This window comes from Chenopodium quinoa, unplaced genomic scaffold (genome assembly GCF_001683475.1).
Source record: "Chenopodium quinoa cultivar QQ74 unplaced genomic scaffold, ASM168347v1, whole genome shotgun sequence".
Classification (NCBI taxonomy): Eukaryota; Viridiplantae; Streptophyta; class Magnoliopsida; order Caryophyllales; family Amaranthaceae; genus Chenopodium; species Chenopodium quinoa.
The window spans coordinates 412,919-433,565 of NW_018742720.1; the positions used below are offsets into that span (position 1 = coordinate 412,919).

At 37.7% G+C, this 20,647-nt stretch overlaps 2 protein-coding genes across 2 annotated transcripts; one reads left to right on the plus strand and one right to left on the minus strand.

Moving 5' to 3' along the window:
- Positions 1–1,435: 1,435 nt before the first annotated feature.
- On the minus strand, positions 1,436–6,422 carry LOC110723039 (zinc finger CCCH domain-containing protein 22-like). Its single transcript, XM_021902312.1, has 4 exons — positions 5,945–6,422; positions 4,381–4,749; positions 3,048–3,108; positions 1,436–2,688 (listed from the first exon to the last, which is right to left on the minus strand). The coding sequence occupies exons 1-4, from the start codon at positions 6,068–6,070 to the stop codon at positions 1,679–1,681; spliced, it is 1,566 nt and encodes a 521-aa protein (XP_021758004.1). The 5' UTR covers positions 6,071–6,422; the 3' UTR covers positions 1,436–1,678.
- A 998-nt stretch (positions 6,423–7,420) lies between these two features.
- On the plus strand, positions 7,421–7,966 carry LOC110722950. The gene has a single exon (XM_021902222.1). It carries the CDS (start codon positions 7,421–7,423, stop codon positions 7,964–7,966), a length of 546 nt encoding a protein of 181 aa, XP_021757914.1.
- The last annotated feature ends 12,681 nt before the right edge of the window (positions 7,967–20,647 follow it).

Below are 20,647 nucleotides of genomic sequence, written 5' to 3' on the forward strand. Positions count from 1 at the left end.
TCAATGACAATGTGAATATTGTTGTAAAAAAAAAAAAAAAAAAAAAAAAAAAAAAAGCAGAAAATCCATGAAAACAAAACTCTATTAATGATAATAACAATATCAAGAAAGAATTATGAAAACAAAAGACCAATTAAAACAACTCAGAATAAAAACAGAGAGAAAGAAGAACATGGATAATTACTATGATAAATTACAATGCAATTTACAAGAAGATAATTAATTTATACAAATTGCACTACATTAACTAAAAAATAAAATTTTAAGTATTAGAAATTTACCAAGATTGATGTTGAGATTATCTGACCCATCAATATGAAAAATGGTAATCGAGTCATCATTAATATTATCAGCATCAGTAATACAATGACTGCTAAATTGGAAGTCCTGCAATGCAGTAGAATTGAGGCAGAGATAACCAGCAGCTTTAGTTTTCGAGTTTCGAACCGTGATCTCAACCCTCTTTTCGGTTACTTCAAGCACTCCATATCCTTTGGGATTGAATTCCGGGTCACAAAGAGCATCAATTGCTAGTTTAAACTTGTTTAATGGGGTTATTTTGAAGTTAAAGAGTTTTTTTGGGGTTTCTTTTGAAGGTTTTGCCATGGTTGTAAGTCGAAAACAGGGGAAACAGAGAGAGGTTAATAAGATTAAGCAGAATAAAAAAAGATAATCAACCTAATAAAAAAGATTAACAAGAAATTGGTTATTATAATGGCAATCAGCAAAAGTTTGTTACGGCTGTTGACTCAATTGGACTTGTAAATTCTAATGGGCTGGACCATATATCCAAAACTTGACCGGTTTTCGAGACCCCCATTGAGTATGTGTCGTGTTAACTTAAGACCTTGTAAATAATTTACTTCATAATATTATTTTAAAATTTTTTGTGTATGTACTCTAAATAATATGAGTATGGAATATTATTTTTTTCAAAGTAAGTATAAGTAATGGCTTAAATAATAATTAACAAAGACTTAAATAGTCTTTCATGAAAAGAAAAAAAACCAAGACTTATATGAATTGGTTTAAAATCCAATATCAAGTTGGAAACTTTTACAAGATTATACAGGGGAAATTAAAGGAGAAGGAGAGGATACAAACAATTCACACAAAACAATGTAGATATAGGTCACTTTGTTACAGGTTTTAAGTACCAAAAGAATTTTCAGAAGTTGATGTGTATGACCCAAAAAAAGTGTATAACAGATTGTGTTTAACAAATACTTCGATTGTTAAAAAAAATAAAAAAAAATAAAAAATAAAAAACTAATACTTCGTGCATTTGATTTAATTTAATGATAATATATTTAAATAATACGTAGTATAAGTTTTTTGAAAAATAGCTTTATTTTAGTTTTAAAATTCAGATTAGTTCATTAAGATAAGCTTAGTGAAAATCAAGAAAATATACTGCCTATATTTATCACAATAATAACACTTTGGCCAATGATGTCATTTTATCATAAAAATTTCAGGACAATTATCCGAATTGGTATAGATAATGCACCCCTTGTACTTGCCACATAAGTTTACAACTGATGTTACTTTTTTTTTGTTTGGCAAAAAACTTGAAGATGACCATCAACCATAGCAAATTGATAATTTACTTCAACAACATGCATAATTGATACATAATAACAAATTACTATACTTCTAAATTTCTAATCAATGAATGCTAAAACTTCAGCCATTTCTTTTCTTTCTCTTTGCTAACAACTGCATTTGAAGTCGATGCGTGCTTAGCCTCGGCTTCTGACAAAGCTTTCTGAGTCTCTGTCAGTTTCCTCATTGCTGCCTCGTACACAGCCTTCTCCTTCCTATTACGGTTTGCCATCTCCTCCAACTTTTCCACTCGATTCCTCAACTCCTTCACCTCCTCTTCATAAGCAATCATTGAACGTCTATCTTCTTTCTTAACCTCTTTGCTCTTTTTCTTCATCACTGAACTTTCATTATTAATCATCCGCCCATGCGTTGCAAGGTGACTGTTGATTAGACTGAAGACATCAGGCCTCTGCTCCTCTTGCTTAGCAGCCCGCGCTGCTTCTGCAAAATTTTTTTCACGTTTCCTCTTCCCACCCCTGCTTTGTTTTTTATTCTTTTCTGGATGCTCATCTCTCTCCTCGTTCTTAACAGATTGCATAGCATGATCAAGGGATTGTTTTGCTGGGAGAACTTTCACGGGTATTGGGTTCACCATGCCCTGGCCTGCTAGTCCTAGACCCATTCCTTCACGGAAGCCCATATTAGCCATCATTTTGGAAGCTATACCCCGAGTGTGATTCTCCCACTTGGCAAAGATGGCGGTGTCTGTTTGAATCCCCTTCTGCAAGGCAGTGCTTTTAACAAAGCCTAAACCTTGTGGAAAACCATCGTCTACATCTTCATAATCACTTGAACCTGAGTTCTCAGAATCTGAATTATCAGTCTCCCTATCTTCTTCATCATTGCTGGCTTCTGCATGCTGTGATAATGCCATTGCTTCAGCCCCCAGCGTCTCTGAGCTTCCATCATCACGAAATACAATCTGGCCTTGATTGAGTTTGTCATCCCAAGACTCAAGTTCAGCTTCTCTCCAAATGCTAGCTCCACTCCTAGAAACTGCAAAAATACTAGCTCCTACCAATGGCTGCCCCCAGCAAGGTGACACATACTTCTTCAGGGATGACAGCGACATAAGTGTTCCTGATGCAGAACACAACACAATACCCTATGTAAGAGAGCAGTAGGAAATTCGAAAGTCACAGACAGCATAAACTAAGGAATTTTGAGCTGCATATTGTAAAATCTTCAGGTACAAAATCTAGAAACAGATGCAGAAAATGTTATAACCAAAAAGATCAGTTAACCTGGACAATCTAGACTGGTCAAGTAGACAAAACAAGTTAGGCCACCGCATTATTATTTGCTTAGATTGATTGATGACAAAACCTCTATAACTACCCAAACAAATTAGACCACAAACGCTATGCCCATTTGTACCTACTATACCCAACACAACAGCAGTCTCCAAAGTCTACCTTATTCACAATTCACAAACATACCATGTGATAACCGGCAGTTAGCACCAAATCGACACCGTTGTTGAAGGAAGAACTTGCACATCTGCACTTAGTGGTCTACCATCAGTACAAAAAGAAGACAATAATAAAAGGATTTTTTTTTTTTTTTCATCCTCTACATCTCAGAGCGCCAAGGATTTTCAAGTAGAAGAGTAATGAAGAAAAAAATGAGCACTCGTACTAGCAATTGCAGTTACACATACAATTTATACAGTGTGGATGACTGGATGTTATCATTAACGTCTTTTGGTTTTAAAGTTATTCAAATCTAGATTGTATGCATGGAATACTAAAGCAGTATCCTTCAATTCTAAACCCACTTGTTAAAATACTTCAGCTTTATTGGGAGTTCAGCGGGTAAGAAAACATAAATTCAGACTAAAATCCCATTTTATCCAGCAAGATAACAGAAGAATTGAGATCCTTACAATAATCCCTTCCATAAGGACAAAACAAACAATACCCAATATAGTTGAGGACGGAAAGAAAAAACCAAAACTGCTCAAAACCTTAAAGGATTTTTTTAAAAAAATTTATTCAGAAATAACCCTCTATATTTGAACTTTGAAGTATTTGAACAAGAAGAAGACACAATATAGCTATACAATATTGAGCCATTACTTCCGGTACCATGGCTCCAACTCCATTATACCACCAATTCTGACCTTTTTTACCTCAGGCGTAAAAATTTTGCTAAACTTGAAGAAAAATACTACTTCAGGTTTTAAACTTTTCGTTTCCCTTTGTTATAGGCTGATTTTCTGATTGTAAGTATTGTATGAATTCTAAGGATTAATAAAGATGAAGGGTTGATAATTTGATTGATAATGGCTGAAAGCTTACAAAGGTAGTAGGTTTAGCCTACAACTCTCCTATTAGCAACTTGAGGTTGCCACTCTCTATTTCCAATAACCCAATTCATGCCTACTACTAGACTACTACCTTCTTATATATACACAAGCCAAAAGCTATAACATTAACCTAGCATTAATGACCCTTTGTCTTCTACTGCTGCAAATAAAATCAGAGAGCAGAGACCCAACACTCTTCCCCTTAGCGACTCTTTAACTAATTTTGTCTTCTAGTGTTGCTCCTTGTACTGGTCCATTACACCCTTCGCAGAAGTTAAGAACAATAAGATACGGGCCATGGAATGAAGCACCTCCAACCAGAATTGTTATTAATTGGGACAAGAAAGTTCAAGAGAGCAAGTAGCAAACAAGCAAAGACCAAAAAAGTGTTGAGTAATCTAAATGATCTTGAAGGGAAAAAAAAAATAATAGCAGGGTCCATCTTCAGATAACAAAGAGCTCACCATCATTTTTTCTGACGTTGGATTGAGGAAAGAAACTCTGGCAGAAGAGCCATCCAACTCCACGATTTGACCATTATACCAACGCCCATCAGTGTGGCGGAATCTACATTTAGATCCAACAAAATAACTTGGCTCCTCCAAAGTTTCAACTTCAACATTAGAAGAATGTAATGGTTCTGCCTCTACATCTTCACTTGGAAGCTTGGAAGTATCCAGTTCTGCAGGCTTAATATGCTCAACCTCAGCATCTTTATTTGAACATTCATATCCCTGCGTAGCAAAATCAACTTCACGTAACAACCGTGCACGTTTAAGGTGAAAAAGTCCTTCCTCTGCATCTTTAATGGCAGAAACAAGTTCGTCTTGGACCTGCATCACGATTCAGCATTCAAAATCCAGTTATTCGTGAACCAGCCTAATGACCATATAGAGTTTTATACTTTTTGTATAAGACTCGATAATGAGTTTAAAAAATAATAATAATAATAATAATAATAATAATAATAATAATAATAATAATAATAAATAAAGAAAAAGACATTGGCATGATGAATAACACATGAATTTGACATTCCCATATCTTTCCAATATCTATCAGACGGCCAGACCAACTGCTATCATGATAAATGCAATTGAAAAACAGAGAATCCTATGGGGAAACACTGCGGATTTGTAACAAGTACCAATACACAGCCAAAAGATCGCTTGATATTAGTCCTGAACTCCTAATGGTTTATTTTCTAAAGCACACGACAGCTGCTGTCTTTCACCCTCTCAAGTCTTTAACTTCTGCCATGACACACATACTTGATGGTGAATTGGTGAGTGGTGATTGTTGTTTACTTAATTTTTCTCTTACAACTCTTATATCAACCCGAGCCTAATAAGATTCAATGGTGAATTGGTGACCGACAAATGTTGTTTTCTTAATATCTCTTACAATTCTTATATCAACCCCGACTTCCCGAGCCTAATAAGATTCGATGGTGGAATTGGTGACTGGCAAATGTTGTTTTCTTAATTTCTTGGCAAATGTTGTTTTCTTAATTTCTCTTACAACTCTTATATCAACCCAAGCCTAATAAGATTCCATCGTAAAGCAAATCCCAAAAAAATACACAAAATTCTACCAATAAAAAGTTCGATGCCGATTCATAATCAGCAACACGGCATAAGAAACACAACTTGAGCACAGGCAAGCTAGTGGTATCCACAAAAACCATATTAGTATTGCATAATAAACATAATTTATCGATTTCAAAAAAAAAATAAACATAATTTATCACCCAAAACACAAAAACCATTCCATAAGCCAAAAAAGGGTAAATTTTGCAAACACATTGTTCTACATTAATCATAAATAATCAATTCTCCCATTTGATCGATAATCCCTTAAAAAGCTAAATTGTAGCGTCAACGATGCGATTAAACTTAATAAAATGCATTAAATTAAACCTAATTGATGAAATTAGAGCTAAAATTCAATCATATAAAAATCCTCTGAAAAAAAAAACCCTAAAATTACAAAATGGTAATTAAAATGAAGGACGTAGAAAAGAATTACACTGAGAAGCTCGGAATTTTGGGAATCGAAGATTAGAGCATCTTGAATAGCAGAGAGAGAATCCTTTTGTTCGTGCAATTGAAGCTCTAATTGAGTTTCTAGGAGTCTCTCTTCTTCGTTCGCCATTTTCAGAGCTTCGCGAACTACGACTGCTAAATTCTGATGAGACCCAACTAACGTTGGTTTTTGTTGTTCAAATCTTATTTAAGTCTTAAAAAAAAAATTAAAAAAAAAATGTTAGAAAATATATTCTATGTGGATGTTCATTATCATTTGTAACTCCCTAGTATTATGCCACCCATTGTAACCCCCATATGTAATTACCTCTATTGTAACCCCGCTTAAATGGAATCTTAATTTCCATGAAGGTTACATACTTACATTTTGTATATATATATAGCATGGACAAATCAAAGGATAGACAATACAATTACCATCTACATCTCTCTCTAATCTTCTCCCTTTTCCCCTTATTTTATAATACATTATCAGCACCATTGCTTTAGTTATCGGTAATCGGAGAAAACATTAATCAAACAATATAACAAGGAGGATCATATTGTTGGCTTGTTGCATCAACCTCAATTAACCGAGTTACTGACGAAATATACACTACTTCGTACACATTATTTTTTTTTCCCGTTGACTGAGGTAAGCTTCACTTTGTATTGATTAAGCTATTTTGTTCTAATAGCTTATTTGGTATGATTACAATTTGCTACTATTTTATCAAGGATAAATATTGCATGAGTTGGTTACAATTATCATTATTTTATCATGCGTTGATTACAATCATGAAATTTTGGTTTTTTTTTGTTTTGTTGTGCTAAATTACATCTTTTATTTGTTAATTATTTGGTATCACATGGGTTGAGATTTACTACCATATATTACGGTTAATTGTTTCGTTTATTGTTTTAATTTATTAATTTATTACCATGGTTCTTTTATTTTGTGTATTACGGTTTGCGACATACTTTGTTACGACATATCAATATATTTTTATAATAGTTGAGATTTTTGATGCATAAAACTTAGATGTAGTATGTATGTCTTTGATCATATGTATATAATATTAAAGATATTAGAAAAATACTTTTTGATATGATCTGCTTAATTATAGCCAACGTATAATCCTCTTGATACTTTATTACTTTTGACTTTTGAATTTATTTTGCTTATAATTTTATTTTATTTGCATATTAGTAAATAGTTTGAGTGAGCATGAAATATTTAAATTTCAATTATACGAGTATTATGATTCATTAACTTGTCAGGTCATAGAATATGCTATATGACTATCTTATTCTTGCATATATGTCATTTACTGTGTGAATGTTGATAGAATCTATTTATACCAAACAACTATGAAGTTTATATATATATATATATATATATATATATATATATATATATATATATATATATATATATATTTATAAGCTCTAATTTTGAATATTATTTTATATAGTGAAAATGTCAAACCTTGTCAAACTTGAATTCGTGGCCCTTGATATCACTGGAAAGAACTATTTATCATGGGTGTTAGATGCTGAAATACACCTAGATGCTAAAGGCCTTGGTGAAACCATTAAGGAGGGTAATAAAGCAACACTCCAAGATAAGGCAAAGGCCATGATATTCCTTCGCCATCACCTCCATGAAGGACTCAAAAATGAATATTTAACTGTGAAAGACCCACAAATCCTTTGGAGTAATCTAAAGGAAAGGTATGACCACCAAAAAACGGTGATACTAACTAGAGCTCGTTATGATTGGTTGAATTTGAGATTGCAAGATTTTAAATCTGTTAGTGAATATAACTTAGCTATGGTTAAAATCACTTCTAAGTTGCAATTATGTGGAGAAAATATTACTGATTCAGAAATGCTTGAAAAGACATACTCCACTTTCCATGCAAATAATATTGTCCTGCAGACACAATATAGAGAAAAAGGTTTTAAAAAATATTCTGAATTAATATCTTGTCTTCTTGTGGCTGAGCAAAATAACGAGCTTTAATGAAAAATCATGAATCACGTCCTACTGGCTCTACTCCATTCCCTGAAGCGAATGTGACAACCCATAACGGGAAAGAAACTAAAAACAGAAACCATTCCAACAGTAGTGGTCGAGGTAGAGGTCGTGGTCGCAGTCGTGGCCAATGGCGTGGTCGCGGTCGTGGGCGTGGTTTTAGTGGATATGGTAGAGGTCGTGAAGGTCATTACCCAAATTCACATTCCCACCAGAAGTGGGAACGTAGGGATGATAAAGAGAAAAGTGAGACCAATATATGTTACCGTTGTGGAGGAAAAGGCCATTGGTCTCGGGTTTGTAGAACTCCAAAGCATCTTGTTGAACTTTATCAAGAATCATTGAAGAGAGGAAAGAAAGTGGAGGCAAACCTTGTTCTTGAAGATGGTGAAGGTGATTTTGATTTTGGCAATGCAAATCATTTTGATGTTGCTGATTTCCTTACTTCCCCAGAAGGGAATAATTTTGATTTTGGCAGTACAACTCATTTAGAAGTTGGTGATTTCTTCAATGCCCCGGAAGGGAATAATTAAATTTATATTATTTTGTGTCAACTTTAAGTATTAGACTTTATCTAGTTATTTACTTATTTTAATTTCTATGGTTGTAATAAGGACTTTTGCTTTATGAATTTATGAACTATTTGGGTGTTTTTATTGATTTATTTATTTATCATCTTTATTTTTATGCTTAACATTTTGACATATATTTTATTTCATGAAGAACATGGATATTACTCAAGTTCAGTTTGCTATGAATGGTGAAGAATTATGTCTTGCTGACAGTGCAACTACTCATACAATACTTAGAAATAAAAAATATTTCTCTAATTTGATGATGAAAAGGATTAATGTGAGTACCATATCGGGTAGTACAAATATCATTGAGGGCTCCGGAAGAGCCACTATAAAACTGCCTTGGGGAACTGAAATTAAAATAATTGATGCTTTATACTCCCCATTGTCTCAAAGAAATTTATTAAGTTTTAAGGATATTCGCAACAATGGTTATCATATTGAGACAATCAATGAAGAAAATAACGAATTCCTTCAAATCACAAATATAACTCAAGGCACAAAACATGTTTTGGAGAAACTCCCTACATTCTCCAGTGGTTTGTACTACACAAAAATCAATACTATTGAAACTCATGCTATAGTAAACCAGAAGTTTACTGATAATTTTGTTGTTTGGCATGACCGGTTAGGCCATCCCGGTTCAATAATGATGCGAAAAATAATTACGAATCCATGTGGACATTCTTTGAAGAGCCAGCAGATTCTTCATAATAATTTTTCATGTGCTGCTTGCTCAGAAGGCAAGTTGATAATTCGCCCATCACCAGCTAAAATTAATTTTGAATCAATTAGTTTTCTGAAACGTATACAAGGAGATATTTGTGGGCCCATACATCCCCCATGTGGACCATTTAGATATTTTATGGTTTTAATTGATGCATCAACTAGATGGTCACATGTGTCTTTGTTATCAACTCGTAACCTGGCGTTTGCGAGATTACTTGCCCAATTGATTAAGTTACGGGCACATTTTCCAGATACTCCCATTAAGACTATTCGACTTGATAATGCTGGTGAATTTACATCTCAAGCTTTCAATGATTATTGCATGTCCATTGGGATAAATGTTGAACATCCTGTAGCTCATGTTCATACACAAAACGGTTTGGCAGAGTCATTAATTAAACGTATTCAGTTAATTGCTAGACCATTGCTTATGAAATCCAATCTCCCAATTTCTGCTTGGGGACATGCTATATTACATGCAGCAGCACTAATTCGCATTAGAGCAACAAGTTATCACAAGTTCTCCCCATTACAATTGGTTTATGGTCAGGAACCAAATATTTCCCATCTAAGAATTTTTGGATGTGCGGTTTATGTTCCAATAGCTCCACCACAACGCTCTAAGATGGGTCCTCAAAGGAGGATGGGAATATATGTTGGGTTTGAATCCCCGTCAATAATTAAATATCTTGAGCCTACAACAGGGGATTTATTTACGGCTCGTTTTGCAGATTGTCATTTTAACGAGTCACTTTTCCCAACATTAGGGGGAGAAAAGAGAGAGCTGGAAAAAGGAATCAAATGGAATGAATTATCGTTATCTTATCTTGATCCTCGAACTAAACAATGTGAACTGGAAGTTCAAAAGATAATTCATTTACAAAGTTTAGCAAATCAATTTCCAGACTCGTTTGCTGACCCAAAAAGAGTGACCAAGTCACATATTCCAGCTGTAAATGCTCCATTTAAAATAGATGTCCCGAAAGGACAAAATAAATTTTCTAATGAGTCTAAACCACGTCAGAAACGTGGAAGACCAATAGGTTCCAAAGATAAGAATCCTCGGAAAAGAAAAGGAGCATTGATTGATGATGGTCAAATTGAAGAAACAATTTCCGAAGGATCTCCATAAGAGAATTTAGACATGATACAAGAAGAAATTCAGGTACCTGATAATGAAGAAATTTCAACAAATTATATCATGTCTGGAATTACATGGAACCGAAATCAAATCGACGTCGATGATGTTTTTGCATGCAATGTAGCATTAGATGTTATGGATAATAATGAGGATCATGAACCAAAAACCATTGAAGAATGTAGACAAAGAAATGATTGGCCAAAATGGAAAGAAGCAATTGAATCAGAATTAAAATCTCTTGGAAAAAGAGAAGTATTCGGACCTGTAGTCCGTACACCTAAAGGTGTAAAACCAGTGGGATATAAATGGGTTTTTGTGCGAAAGAGAAATGAAAAGGGTGAAGTTGTAAGATATAAGGCACGCTTAGTTGCACAAGGATTCTCACAAAGACCTGGTATTGATTATGAGGAGACATATTCTCCTGTGGTGGATGTAACTACTTTTAGATTTTTGATTAGTCTGGAAATAAGTGAAGGACTTGACTTACGTTTGATGGATGTAGTCACAACTTATTTATACGACCCACTGGATAATGACATTTACATGAAGCTCCCAGAAGGATTCAAGCTGCCAGAAGCAGCAAAATCTAGTTCTCGAGAACATTTCTGTATTAAATTGAACAAATCTCTTTATGGATTGAAACAATCTGGGCGTATGTGGTATAACCGTCTAAGTGAGTATTTGTCAAAGGAAGGTTATAAGAATGATCCTATCTGCCCACGTATTTTTGTAAAGAAATTTGGATCGGGATTTGTTATAATTGCAGTGTATGTTGATGATTTGAATATCATTGGAACTCCTGAAGAGATTTCAGTGACTGTCAATTATTTAAAGAAAGAATTCGAAATGAAAGATCTTGGAAAGACAAAATTTTGCTTAGGGTAACAAATAGAGCACCTAGAGAATGGAATCCTTGTGCATCAATCAACGTACATAGAAAAGGTTCTTAAAAGATTTTCTATGGATACAACACATCCATTGAGCAGTCCTATGGTTGTAAGATCACTTGAAGTAGAGAAAGATCCATTCCGACCTCGGGAAAATGATGAAGAAATTTTGGGTCCTAAAGTACCATATCTTAGTGCAATTGGAGCACTAATGTACCTTGCAAGTCATACACGACCCGACATATCATTTTCAGTTAATTTATTAGCAAGGTTTAGTTCATGTCCAACCCGGAGGCATTGGAATGGGATTAAACATTTACTTCGTTATCTTCAAGGTACGAAGGATATGGGTTTATTTTTCCCAAAGTTGTCCAAAGAAAATTTGATTGGTTTTTCAGATGCAGGTTATTTATCTGATCCTCATAATGGTCGATCACAAACTGGATATGTGTTCACATATGGTGGTACTGCCATTTCTTGGCGTTCTATGAAACAAACCATTGCAGCTACGTCTTCCAATCATTCTGAGATTTTAGCAATTCACGAGGCTAGTCGTGAATGTGTACGGTTAAGGTCGGTAGTTCAACATATAAAAGAAGTTTGTGGTTTATCATCTGGGAAAGAGGCACCGACAACTTTATACGAGGATAATGCAGCTTGTATTGCTCAACTTAAGGAAGGATACATCAAAGGTGACAGAACAAAGCACATCTTACCCAAATTTTTCTTCACTCATGATCTTCAGAAGAATGGAGATATAAATGTTTTGCAGATTCGTTCAAGTGAGAATTTAGCAGACCTATTCACTAAGGCTCTTCCAACCGCAACCTTTAAAAAGTTAGTTTATCGTATTGGATTGCGTCGTCTCAAAGATCTTCAGTGATATAATAATGAGGGGCAGTAATTGCGCGCTGCACTCTTTTTCCCTTATCCATGGTTTTTTTTCCCACTGGGTTTTTCCTGGAAAGGTTTTTAATGAGGCAGCATATATGCGCATTAAATATATTTTAGATAATGCCCATCCAGGGGGAGTGTTACAAAATATATTCTATGCGGATGTTCATTATCATTTGTAACTCCCTAGTATTATGCCACCCATTGTAACCCCCATATGTAATTACCTCTATTGTAACCCCCGCTTAAATGGAATCTTAATTTCCATGAAGGTTACATACTTACATTATGTATATATATATATAGCATGGACAAATAAAAGGATAGACAATACAATTACCATCTACATCTCTCTCTAATCTTCTCCCTTTTCCCCTTATTTTATAATAAAAAAAAACCTTTTAAAAGCTTTTGGCAAAAGGAAACCTGGATTTTAACATTTTACCAAAAGGAAACCCGGTGATTAAGGGCTTGTTTGACACCATTTTTTGTTTTATGTTTCTTTTTAAAAAAAAAACTAAAAGCCAAAAAACAAGAAACAAGAAAAAGGTGTTTTCACTTTTTAGTTGTCAGTTTTCAAAATTATTACTTCCTCTGTTCTTTTTTACTTGACTTGTTTCTTTTATCACGCTTGTCAATGCAAAACTTTAACGGTCAATAAATTTAATTCTACATAATTAAAAAATATAAAAGTTATATATTATGATAGTACTTATTGAGACGAATTCAAAATGATCCAACATGAATATGTTTTTCTTTACATATTATTCACAAAACACGGTCAAAAGAGGGATGGTGAATTGTGTAAAAGTCAAAGCAGGTCAAGTAAAAAAGAACAGAGGAAGTATGATTTTAATAAATTTAAATAATTTTATTCATTATGTGACATATATCATATACTTTTAATAAAAAAAAACCAAAAAACAGAAAACCACAACAATGCCAAACGAGCCCTAAATTTTTTTGTTGAAGACAACTTAATGTCACTAATTCACTTAATTAAGTTCTAATTTCTTCTAATTATCATATAACTCTCACTTAACTATTTATTAATTAACTTAATCTATAAAAAAAAATTTAAAAACCCCAAAAACCACCACTCCCACAACCAGCTAGCCACTCCCTCATTTTCCCCCTCCTATGGCAGCAGGCAGCAGCCCCTTCCCTCCAATCGTATCGCCGCCTTGAACCCCCAACTTCCAGCGATCCACCTCGACCACCAGCCAACCCTCTTACCTTTCCCGCATACATTCGCTGCAACCCTCCCCCTCCCTAAACCCTAACTCCGAGCAGGTTCTCTCTTTCTTGTTCTCCTACTCACTCTCTCTCTTTCCCTCTTTCTCGCCCTTGTCGCCGCATCGCCGACCTCTCTGAGGATCCTCCGCCACTTGATGTTGATGCTCTCATTGTTGTCTCAATTGATTCTCTAATTGAAGAAGAAATCGTCGGTGTTATGGTGGATGGCGAGGTTAGGGTTTAGGGAAGGGGGAGGCCAGGTTGCAGCGGGGGTATGGTAAGGGGGAAGGGAGAGGCAGGTCGATCGACGGTTCAGGGCAGCTCGGTTGGGGGGAGGGGGGCTGCCGCCATGGGGAAGGGAAAGGAAAGGGTGCTGGCTAGTGGAGTGGTGGTTGGATGGTGGATTAAGTTTTTATTTTTGTTTATAAATTAATTTAATTATTAAATGGCTAAGAGAGAGTTAAAGGGTAATTAGGAAAATATTAGAGCTTAATTAAGTGAATTAGAGGCACAGGTTGTCCTCAACAAAAAAATAATATCTTCGGATTTTCTTTAGCCAAAAAGCTTTTAAAAGGTTTTTTTTTTTGCAAAATGATGCATTTAAAAGGTTTTTTTTTTTGACAAATTTGCCTTTTTTTTAAAACATATTTAAGGGTTTATTTCTCTTTCGCTTATTTTCAGTTCACTTCAGTTCAGCTACAATAACTTGAGTATAGTTTAGTTTAGTTTAGTTTAATTCAGTTCTTAATTTCCTACTCTCATAAAATATTCAGTTCAGTTCAGCTCAGCTCCAATAAGTTCAGTTCCAATAAGTTAAAGTTCAGTTCAGTTCAGCTCAGTTTAGTACATCTGAACATGTAAGTCTAACGATTTGAACAACAAACAACTCAAAAAAAAATGTAAAACACTTTTACCATTTTACGCAATTTTCATACGAAGTATAAGGTACTGTATATATTAATTTCGAAAAGTGTTGACTTAGGCCCTGTTTATTTCACCTTAAAAAATATAATATTCAGTAAAAAATAATATTCAGCAAAAATAAGTTCAGTTTAGTAAAAAAAAGAAGTAAACTTATAGAAAAACTATATTAAAAAACCGGTAAAACTAATTTCACTTCTATTAAAATAATTTCAGTTTAGCAAAAATAAGGTGAAGGGAATGGTGTTTCGGGTGTTTTTTGGATTTCCTGGGATACTGGTCACACTCTTTAGGCAACGAGACGGTCCAACCTGCAAAACAACAAATATTCCGATCAACGGAATATTCGCCTCCGACGATCAAGTCAGTGATCAGAACGGAAAAGGCTAGAGAGAGAAAGTAGAGAGAAGGTGGAGCTATTTAATGCTCTGTTGTTTTTAAATGTCTTCATCCCCCCCCATCATGAATGATTGGGGTATTTATAGGGGTGGGACTCGTGCCTCTCTCTAGGGTTTATACCCTAGATTTGCGTGACGTGATTGGCTGCGCAATCAGTGAATGCCACGTGCTACTCTGGGGCGCCGCTTTGCGGCTTTCATTGGTATCTCTCGGGATTTGGGCCTTGACGTTGTTAGGGTTTTCTGTAATTTTGATTATTAAGGGAACAAATGCCCTTAACACATGGCATCTTCTCATGACGACACGTGTCACCCTCTGACTGGGCCACGTGTCGCGACGAGACTAGCTTGAGTCCTTAAGGGCCCTGAGTTACGTGGCATCTTCTTGTGGTGACACGTGTCACCCTATAACTGGGTCACGTGTCACTATGGGATTTGTCCACGTGTACGGGGTATTTTTACCCACAACATTTGCCCCTCAGAGGGGGTGGCTCGTACGCTTACAGGCCGACCCCTCTGACCTCAAATAGCCTTGGTGCGTACAAGTGTATTATGGTTTTGTCAGTTTTTCGTTCGTCTGACAATTTTAGAGCGAACGCCTGTCTATACAAATGGCGCGGACGGAGATATGTCGTCTTTATTTTGGGAGATGCGGCCGCCTTGCCATTGCGGAGAAGGCTTTAGCTCTGCCAACTTCCCCGGACGAAGATAGGCCGTTTTGCTTTTGGGAGATGCGGCCGTCTTGCCATCGCGGAGAGGGCTTTAGTTCTTCCAACTTCCCTTTGGACGCGTCGTTTATTAGGTCATCCTCTTTTCCGCCTAATTTAACGGAGTTGCTCCTTGTCCCTCCAAATTCTAGGTCACATTTTCAAATTGTAACCGTTCAGCTGTGTTAGGCGGGAAAGATGAATTTACTCTCTTACCCTCATAAATTTTCCCTATATATACAAGGGTTTTGAATTCATTTTGGCACTTTGGAACTTTACATTTTCTAGAGAGAAGTCAGAGCTTCTAGAGAGAGAAAGTGTGTTTTCCTTTGAATCTTCAAGAGCTCCGCCGTGCGTTTGAGTTTTTCGGGAACATTTGTTGAGTTTTCCGATCAATCTTCAAGGCTTCTAAGTTTTCAACACGTACAGAGGTAGGCCGCCTGTTTTCTTTTCCTTGCATGTTCATTTCTTTGTTTATTTAAAAGCTGGCTCAACACTCGGCTTCGTCCGTTTCTCCTCATGAGGCCGGCCGTTCGCCTGGGACTGAGGAGTCTAAAGTGGACGGAGACGAGTTGTCTCCTTCATAGAGTGGGTCCATTTCTAGTGTGTACCAACTCACATCCACCCATTCTTCTCTGTCCGTGCAGTCGAACATGGCACGGACGATGCAGACGCACGATCGTCATGCGGCCAGAAATCCAGACGGAAGTCTGGTAAATCCTAGGCCTCCCTATGACCCCAATAATGTTGACTTAGAGACCCCTTCTACCACTCCTACGACCGCTTCCACGGGCACTTACTGCTCGGCCGTGGAAGTAACTTCCTCGTTTGAGGAGCGCCAAAGAACTCAAGGCGCTTCTACTGTGGGGGGAACGTCCGGGCGAACTCCGGGGTTGAGGTTCCCCCAATATGCCAGCTCGGTCATGGATGGGGCCAAGTTGCTACTCTGTGAAGGGCCTCCTTCTTCTTCTCGAGCGGACGTTGATACGTCCGTCCCAACTCCCTCAGAACTCTATCTCCGATATGGCAGGTCGGACAGACCAAGAACGGGGGTTTCAATTAACGAACCGTCCGACCTGCCCCCTCGCAGAACACCTCCTACGGGAAGTCAGGCGGACGGTGCCAAAGATAAAGGCAAAAGGCCGCTTGAAGATATTGTCTCTCCCCGAGGCGGCCATAGTTCTAGGAGCCGCAGCTCTGCGGAGGCAGCCGATCTGGACAGAGTGCTGTCTTCCGAGTTTTGGAGCGCTCCTCAGCGAGAGGAGGATGAAGCTAAGAATGCGGCCGAGGGTGGAGTGGCGGCCGCAGAGGGCGAAGAGGCGGCCGAGGAGGATGTTGCCAACATTGACAACTTCAAGGATCCATACGCCTGCACGGTGGGTAGCACAACCTTGGGCTACCTGAACTACAAATTTGAGGATTACAAGGCATTCCTCCACCTTGGGGAGGGATTCGAGATTCAGCCCCCACGAAAGTCCCGCGCCGTGGCCGCTTGGGAAGAAGCGAGGCCACGCCAAAGATCCTTTAGCGTCTACAGGGCGGCCTTAGACGTCGGACTGCACTTCCCCCTCCATCCTTTTGTCCGCACATTCTTGGACGAGTATGACATAGCCCTCTTCCAGCTGATGCCAAACAGCTGGTTGAACATTTTTGGGTACTTGGTGATGTGCATCTGCAAAGGCTTCAAGACAGACTTTGCAGTTTTCTGTGAGATGCACTCACTGACTAAGCTGGACGCGGATACAAACGGCTGGTTCATCTTGAGCACCACTAGAGACTATATGATGGTGGTGGACCGCGTCTCTAAGTGGCGTGATTGGAAGCACCGATTCTACCGCATCAAAACCAAGGACGTTGAATTTAACTTGCGGATGAATCGGTTCAATGCTGAGCCAATTCAAATTGGACGTGGGGACCTCAAGCCCGATAAGCCACCCGTCCAACCCAGCCAGGAGTACCAGCTTGAATATTTCAAAGTCAAGCGGGTGAAAAGGAACGGCAAAACTGAGCACGTTCCAAGTAAATGGGTCCCTTTATCCAGCTGGTTGCGGGATCCCACCTTTATGTCCGCCTATGGCCTGTACAAGAACCTTCCCCAAGGTGGACGCATGGACACATATTCTTACACATACACAAATTATTTGATCTTGAAGAATTTCTAACACTTTTTCCTTTTCTTTTTCAGCTGAGGCGTGCAAGATGCTTGACCAAGAGCATAAAGGGGAGATCAACATGACCGAGATTGACTTGGCTCGGTACAAGGCTCGCCAAAAGCTGTACGAGCAAACTAAAGGAGTAAGTAAACTTGTCTTGATTTCTTCTTTTCGTTCGCGTATGTATTACGGAAGATATCTTCTTCCTAACTTGGCACGACCCATCAATTCGTCCGCGTAGGTATTACGGAAGAGATCTTCTTCCTAACTTGGCACGACCCATCAATTATATTATCTTGCTTTATTTTTACTAACTCTTGCCTCTACAGCTGGCCACTCCAACCCCTCGGTCCAAGCGGAAGCAGTCGTCCTCTGCGTCCAAGACGTACCAAGATGGCAAGGCGTCTAAACAAAGGAAGACGGTCGCGTCCAAGACCACTTCCACTTCTGCGGCCAAGACGACGTCGCGGACTGCCTCTAAGCAGTCCAAAGGAGAACAACCCCGGCTGAGTGATAGCGGGGCCTCCAAGTCCATAGATCCGGACGCCATGCCGGGTCATGTTAGGTCCGAGAAATCGGATGATGGGGGTAAGTCGACCCCGGCAAAACCGACCGGGCCTGAAGTGACTCCGCCCGTCCAAAGAGTCAATGAATCTGATTGGCTTGATGCCAGTCAGTCGGCCGGCGATCAGCCTGGCCGGACGGGGGAAGAGGATACCGAGCCTGCGCCGCCCCCGCCATTCACTTTCAACCTTCCTACCCCTCCAAGCTTCTCTGACGGTCAGTCCAAGTAACTTTGGATTTTTATTTTGTGTCTTCACTTTTTTACTGATCTTACATTAAACTCTTTGCGTCCGCATACAGATATTGCAGAGGAGCTACACATGAAGATGCCTGGCCAGTCCCTTACTGTGGCGGACAAAAAGGCTATGCGGGAAGCCATGGCCTGGGCCGTCTGATATGTCTATTTTATATAGTGTTTTACCCCCGTCCCGTGGTCATTATTAGTAGTGTTTTTGGCTCTTTCGGGCCACTTTTATTACTAATTTGTGTGTTATAGTGTTTTCGTAGTTTTAGTTGTATTTTACAGGAAATTGCACTCTTGGAGCATTTTCCCGGGCCTTTTTAGATCGACTATGGAAGCTAGAAGGACACGACCACTTTCGGAGCCCAAGACCGGTGAGAGCCGGTGATTAAGGGCTCGGTTATTTGGAGCACGAGGCATTTGGATCATGTATTCGAGACCCGAGAGGAAATACGGATTGGGCCGAGAAATCTAGCCCAATCGAAGTCCAAGCTTCGAAGATGAAGACCGGGCCCGATCGGGCAAGCATACGCCCGATCGGGCGGCTGCGTGCATTAGTGCCCTCAAGGAAGAGACGCGCCCGATTGGGTGAGCTAGGCTCGATCGGGTGCAGCACATCAGAAGAAGCATTGAAAAAAAGGCGGGCCCGATCGGGCGGCCTCTAGCCCGATCGGGCGCGTGTTTCTGGAAAGGCTCTTTTGTCGAGCAATTAGTTTATAATTAGGAGTTGTTTTAGTTTTGTTTTAAGTACTTTTTTTAGGACGATTAATGGGACTTCTTCTCTTATCACCTTATTTCTTAGACTTTCTCTCTCTATTTAGTATCTCTCTCTCTCTCTCTCTCTCTTCTTTCTCCTCTCTCTCTCTCTCTCTCTTTTTTTTTCCTCTCTCTCTTTTTACTCTTTCTTTACTCTCTTAATTATTCTCTTAGAATTATCTCTCTAAACCTTTGTTCTTAATTCTTTCATTAATTCCAGATTTATTTTGGTAACGATTTCTTTTCCCTTAATCTTAGTTATTTATTTTATTCCTTTCATTATGATTTATTTTATTACCTTGATTTGTTTAGTTTATATTTAATTATGTGTGAGTAGTTTAATTTCTAGGGTTTATGGGGATCTAATAAATAATATGAAGGGATAAATTATTGTTGTTGATTATCAATGCTAGATTAATTTCCTATTGATTGATTTAATGCTCTGTGACTAGATTAGGCCTATCTTTTATGCATGAGTTTGACAATATTGATTCAAGAATCGAGAGATGAGAATTAATGTTTAGGTCTAGTTTCAATAGGCAAGTTAATTTATAAATGGTTAAGTCAAGATTCGAGAGATGAGATTTAATACCGGTAAATTAATTGTGTGATTGTAATATGTAGCGATAGCCCTTTACAATCTGGTTAATTGATGCATTGATGATTGACTATTATTGATTATTGGTATTGCATGATAATTTCTTATTGGATTGTTTTAATGTTTTACAATTGCGGCTTGTAAAAGTATAGCAATATTAAATTGATGAATCGAGCAGATGTTAATTTGATATTAAAGGCTAATTTCAATAAGAACTTAGATCTAGTAAATTGCGAGAGCCTGTTAGATCTATGTTGATTAATAAATTGCGAGAGCCTGTTAATCATGTTATTTATGCAATGTCAATGATTGGTTACTATGTTTTACCCTGGAGTATTATTTATTGGTGAACCTATGCCCTAGATCCTTTCATATATTGTTTTCTTCCTATTCTCAACCTTAGTAGTTTAGTTTCTTACTTAATTATAAATATTGGTTACTTAAATAATTTAGATTATAATAATTAATTAGAATTGAAAAGACTTGTTTCCCTGTGGAGATCGACCCTACTTCCCTATCTACTGTAGTTAGTGATTTAGGTAATTATTTTTTATCAGGGGAAACAACTTTACCCTGTCACCGTCCCTGCTGAGCAGCGAGATAAGCTGCGGGGGATACATGAGGGCTTCCTCTGCCCCATGATTAACTGCAGCGCTGAGGTTGTGGTGTATTTTCATCTCCCTCTTTTTATTTTTCCTTCTACCTTGAGTTCTCTTTATGTGCTCCTAACTTTTTCTTTGTAGGGATAAATGTGCTTGCTATTAAGCCCTATATAGTGCTTAATGAAATGTTTGCAGGAGCGTTTGATAAGTTATTCAAGGCATTGAATTCTTCCGATTGAGAGAAGGAGTATGGTCGAGCGAGACCTT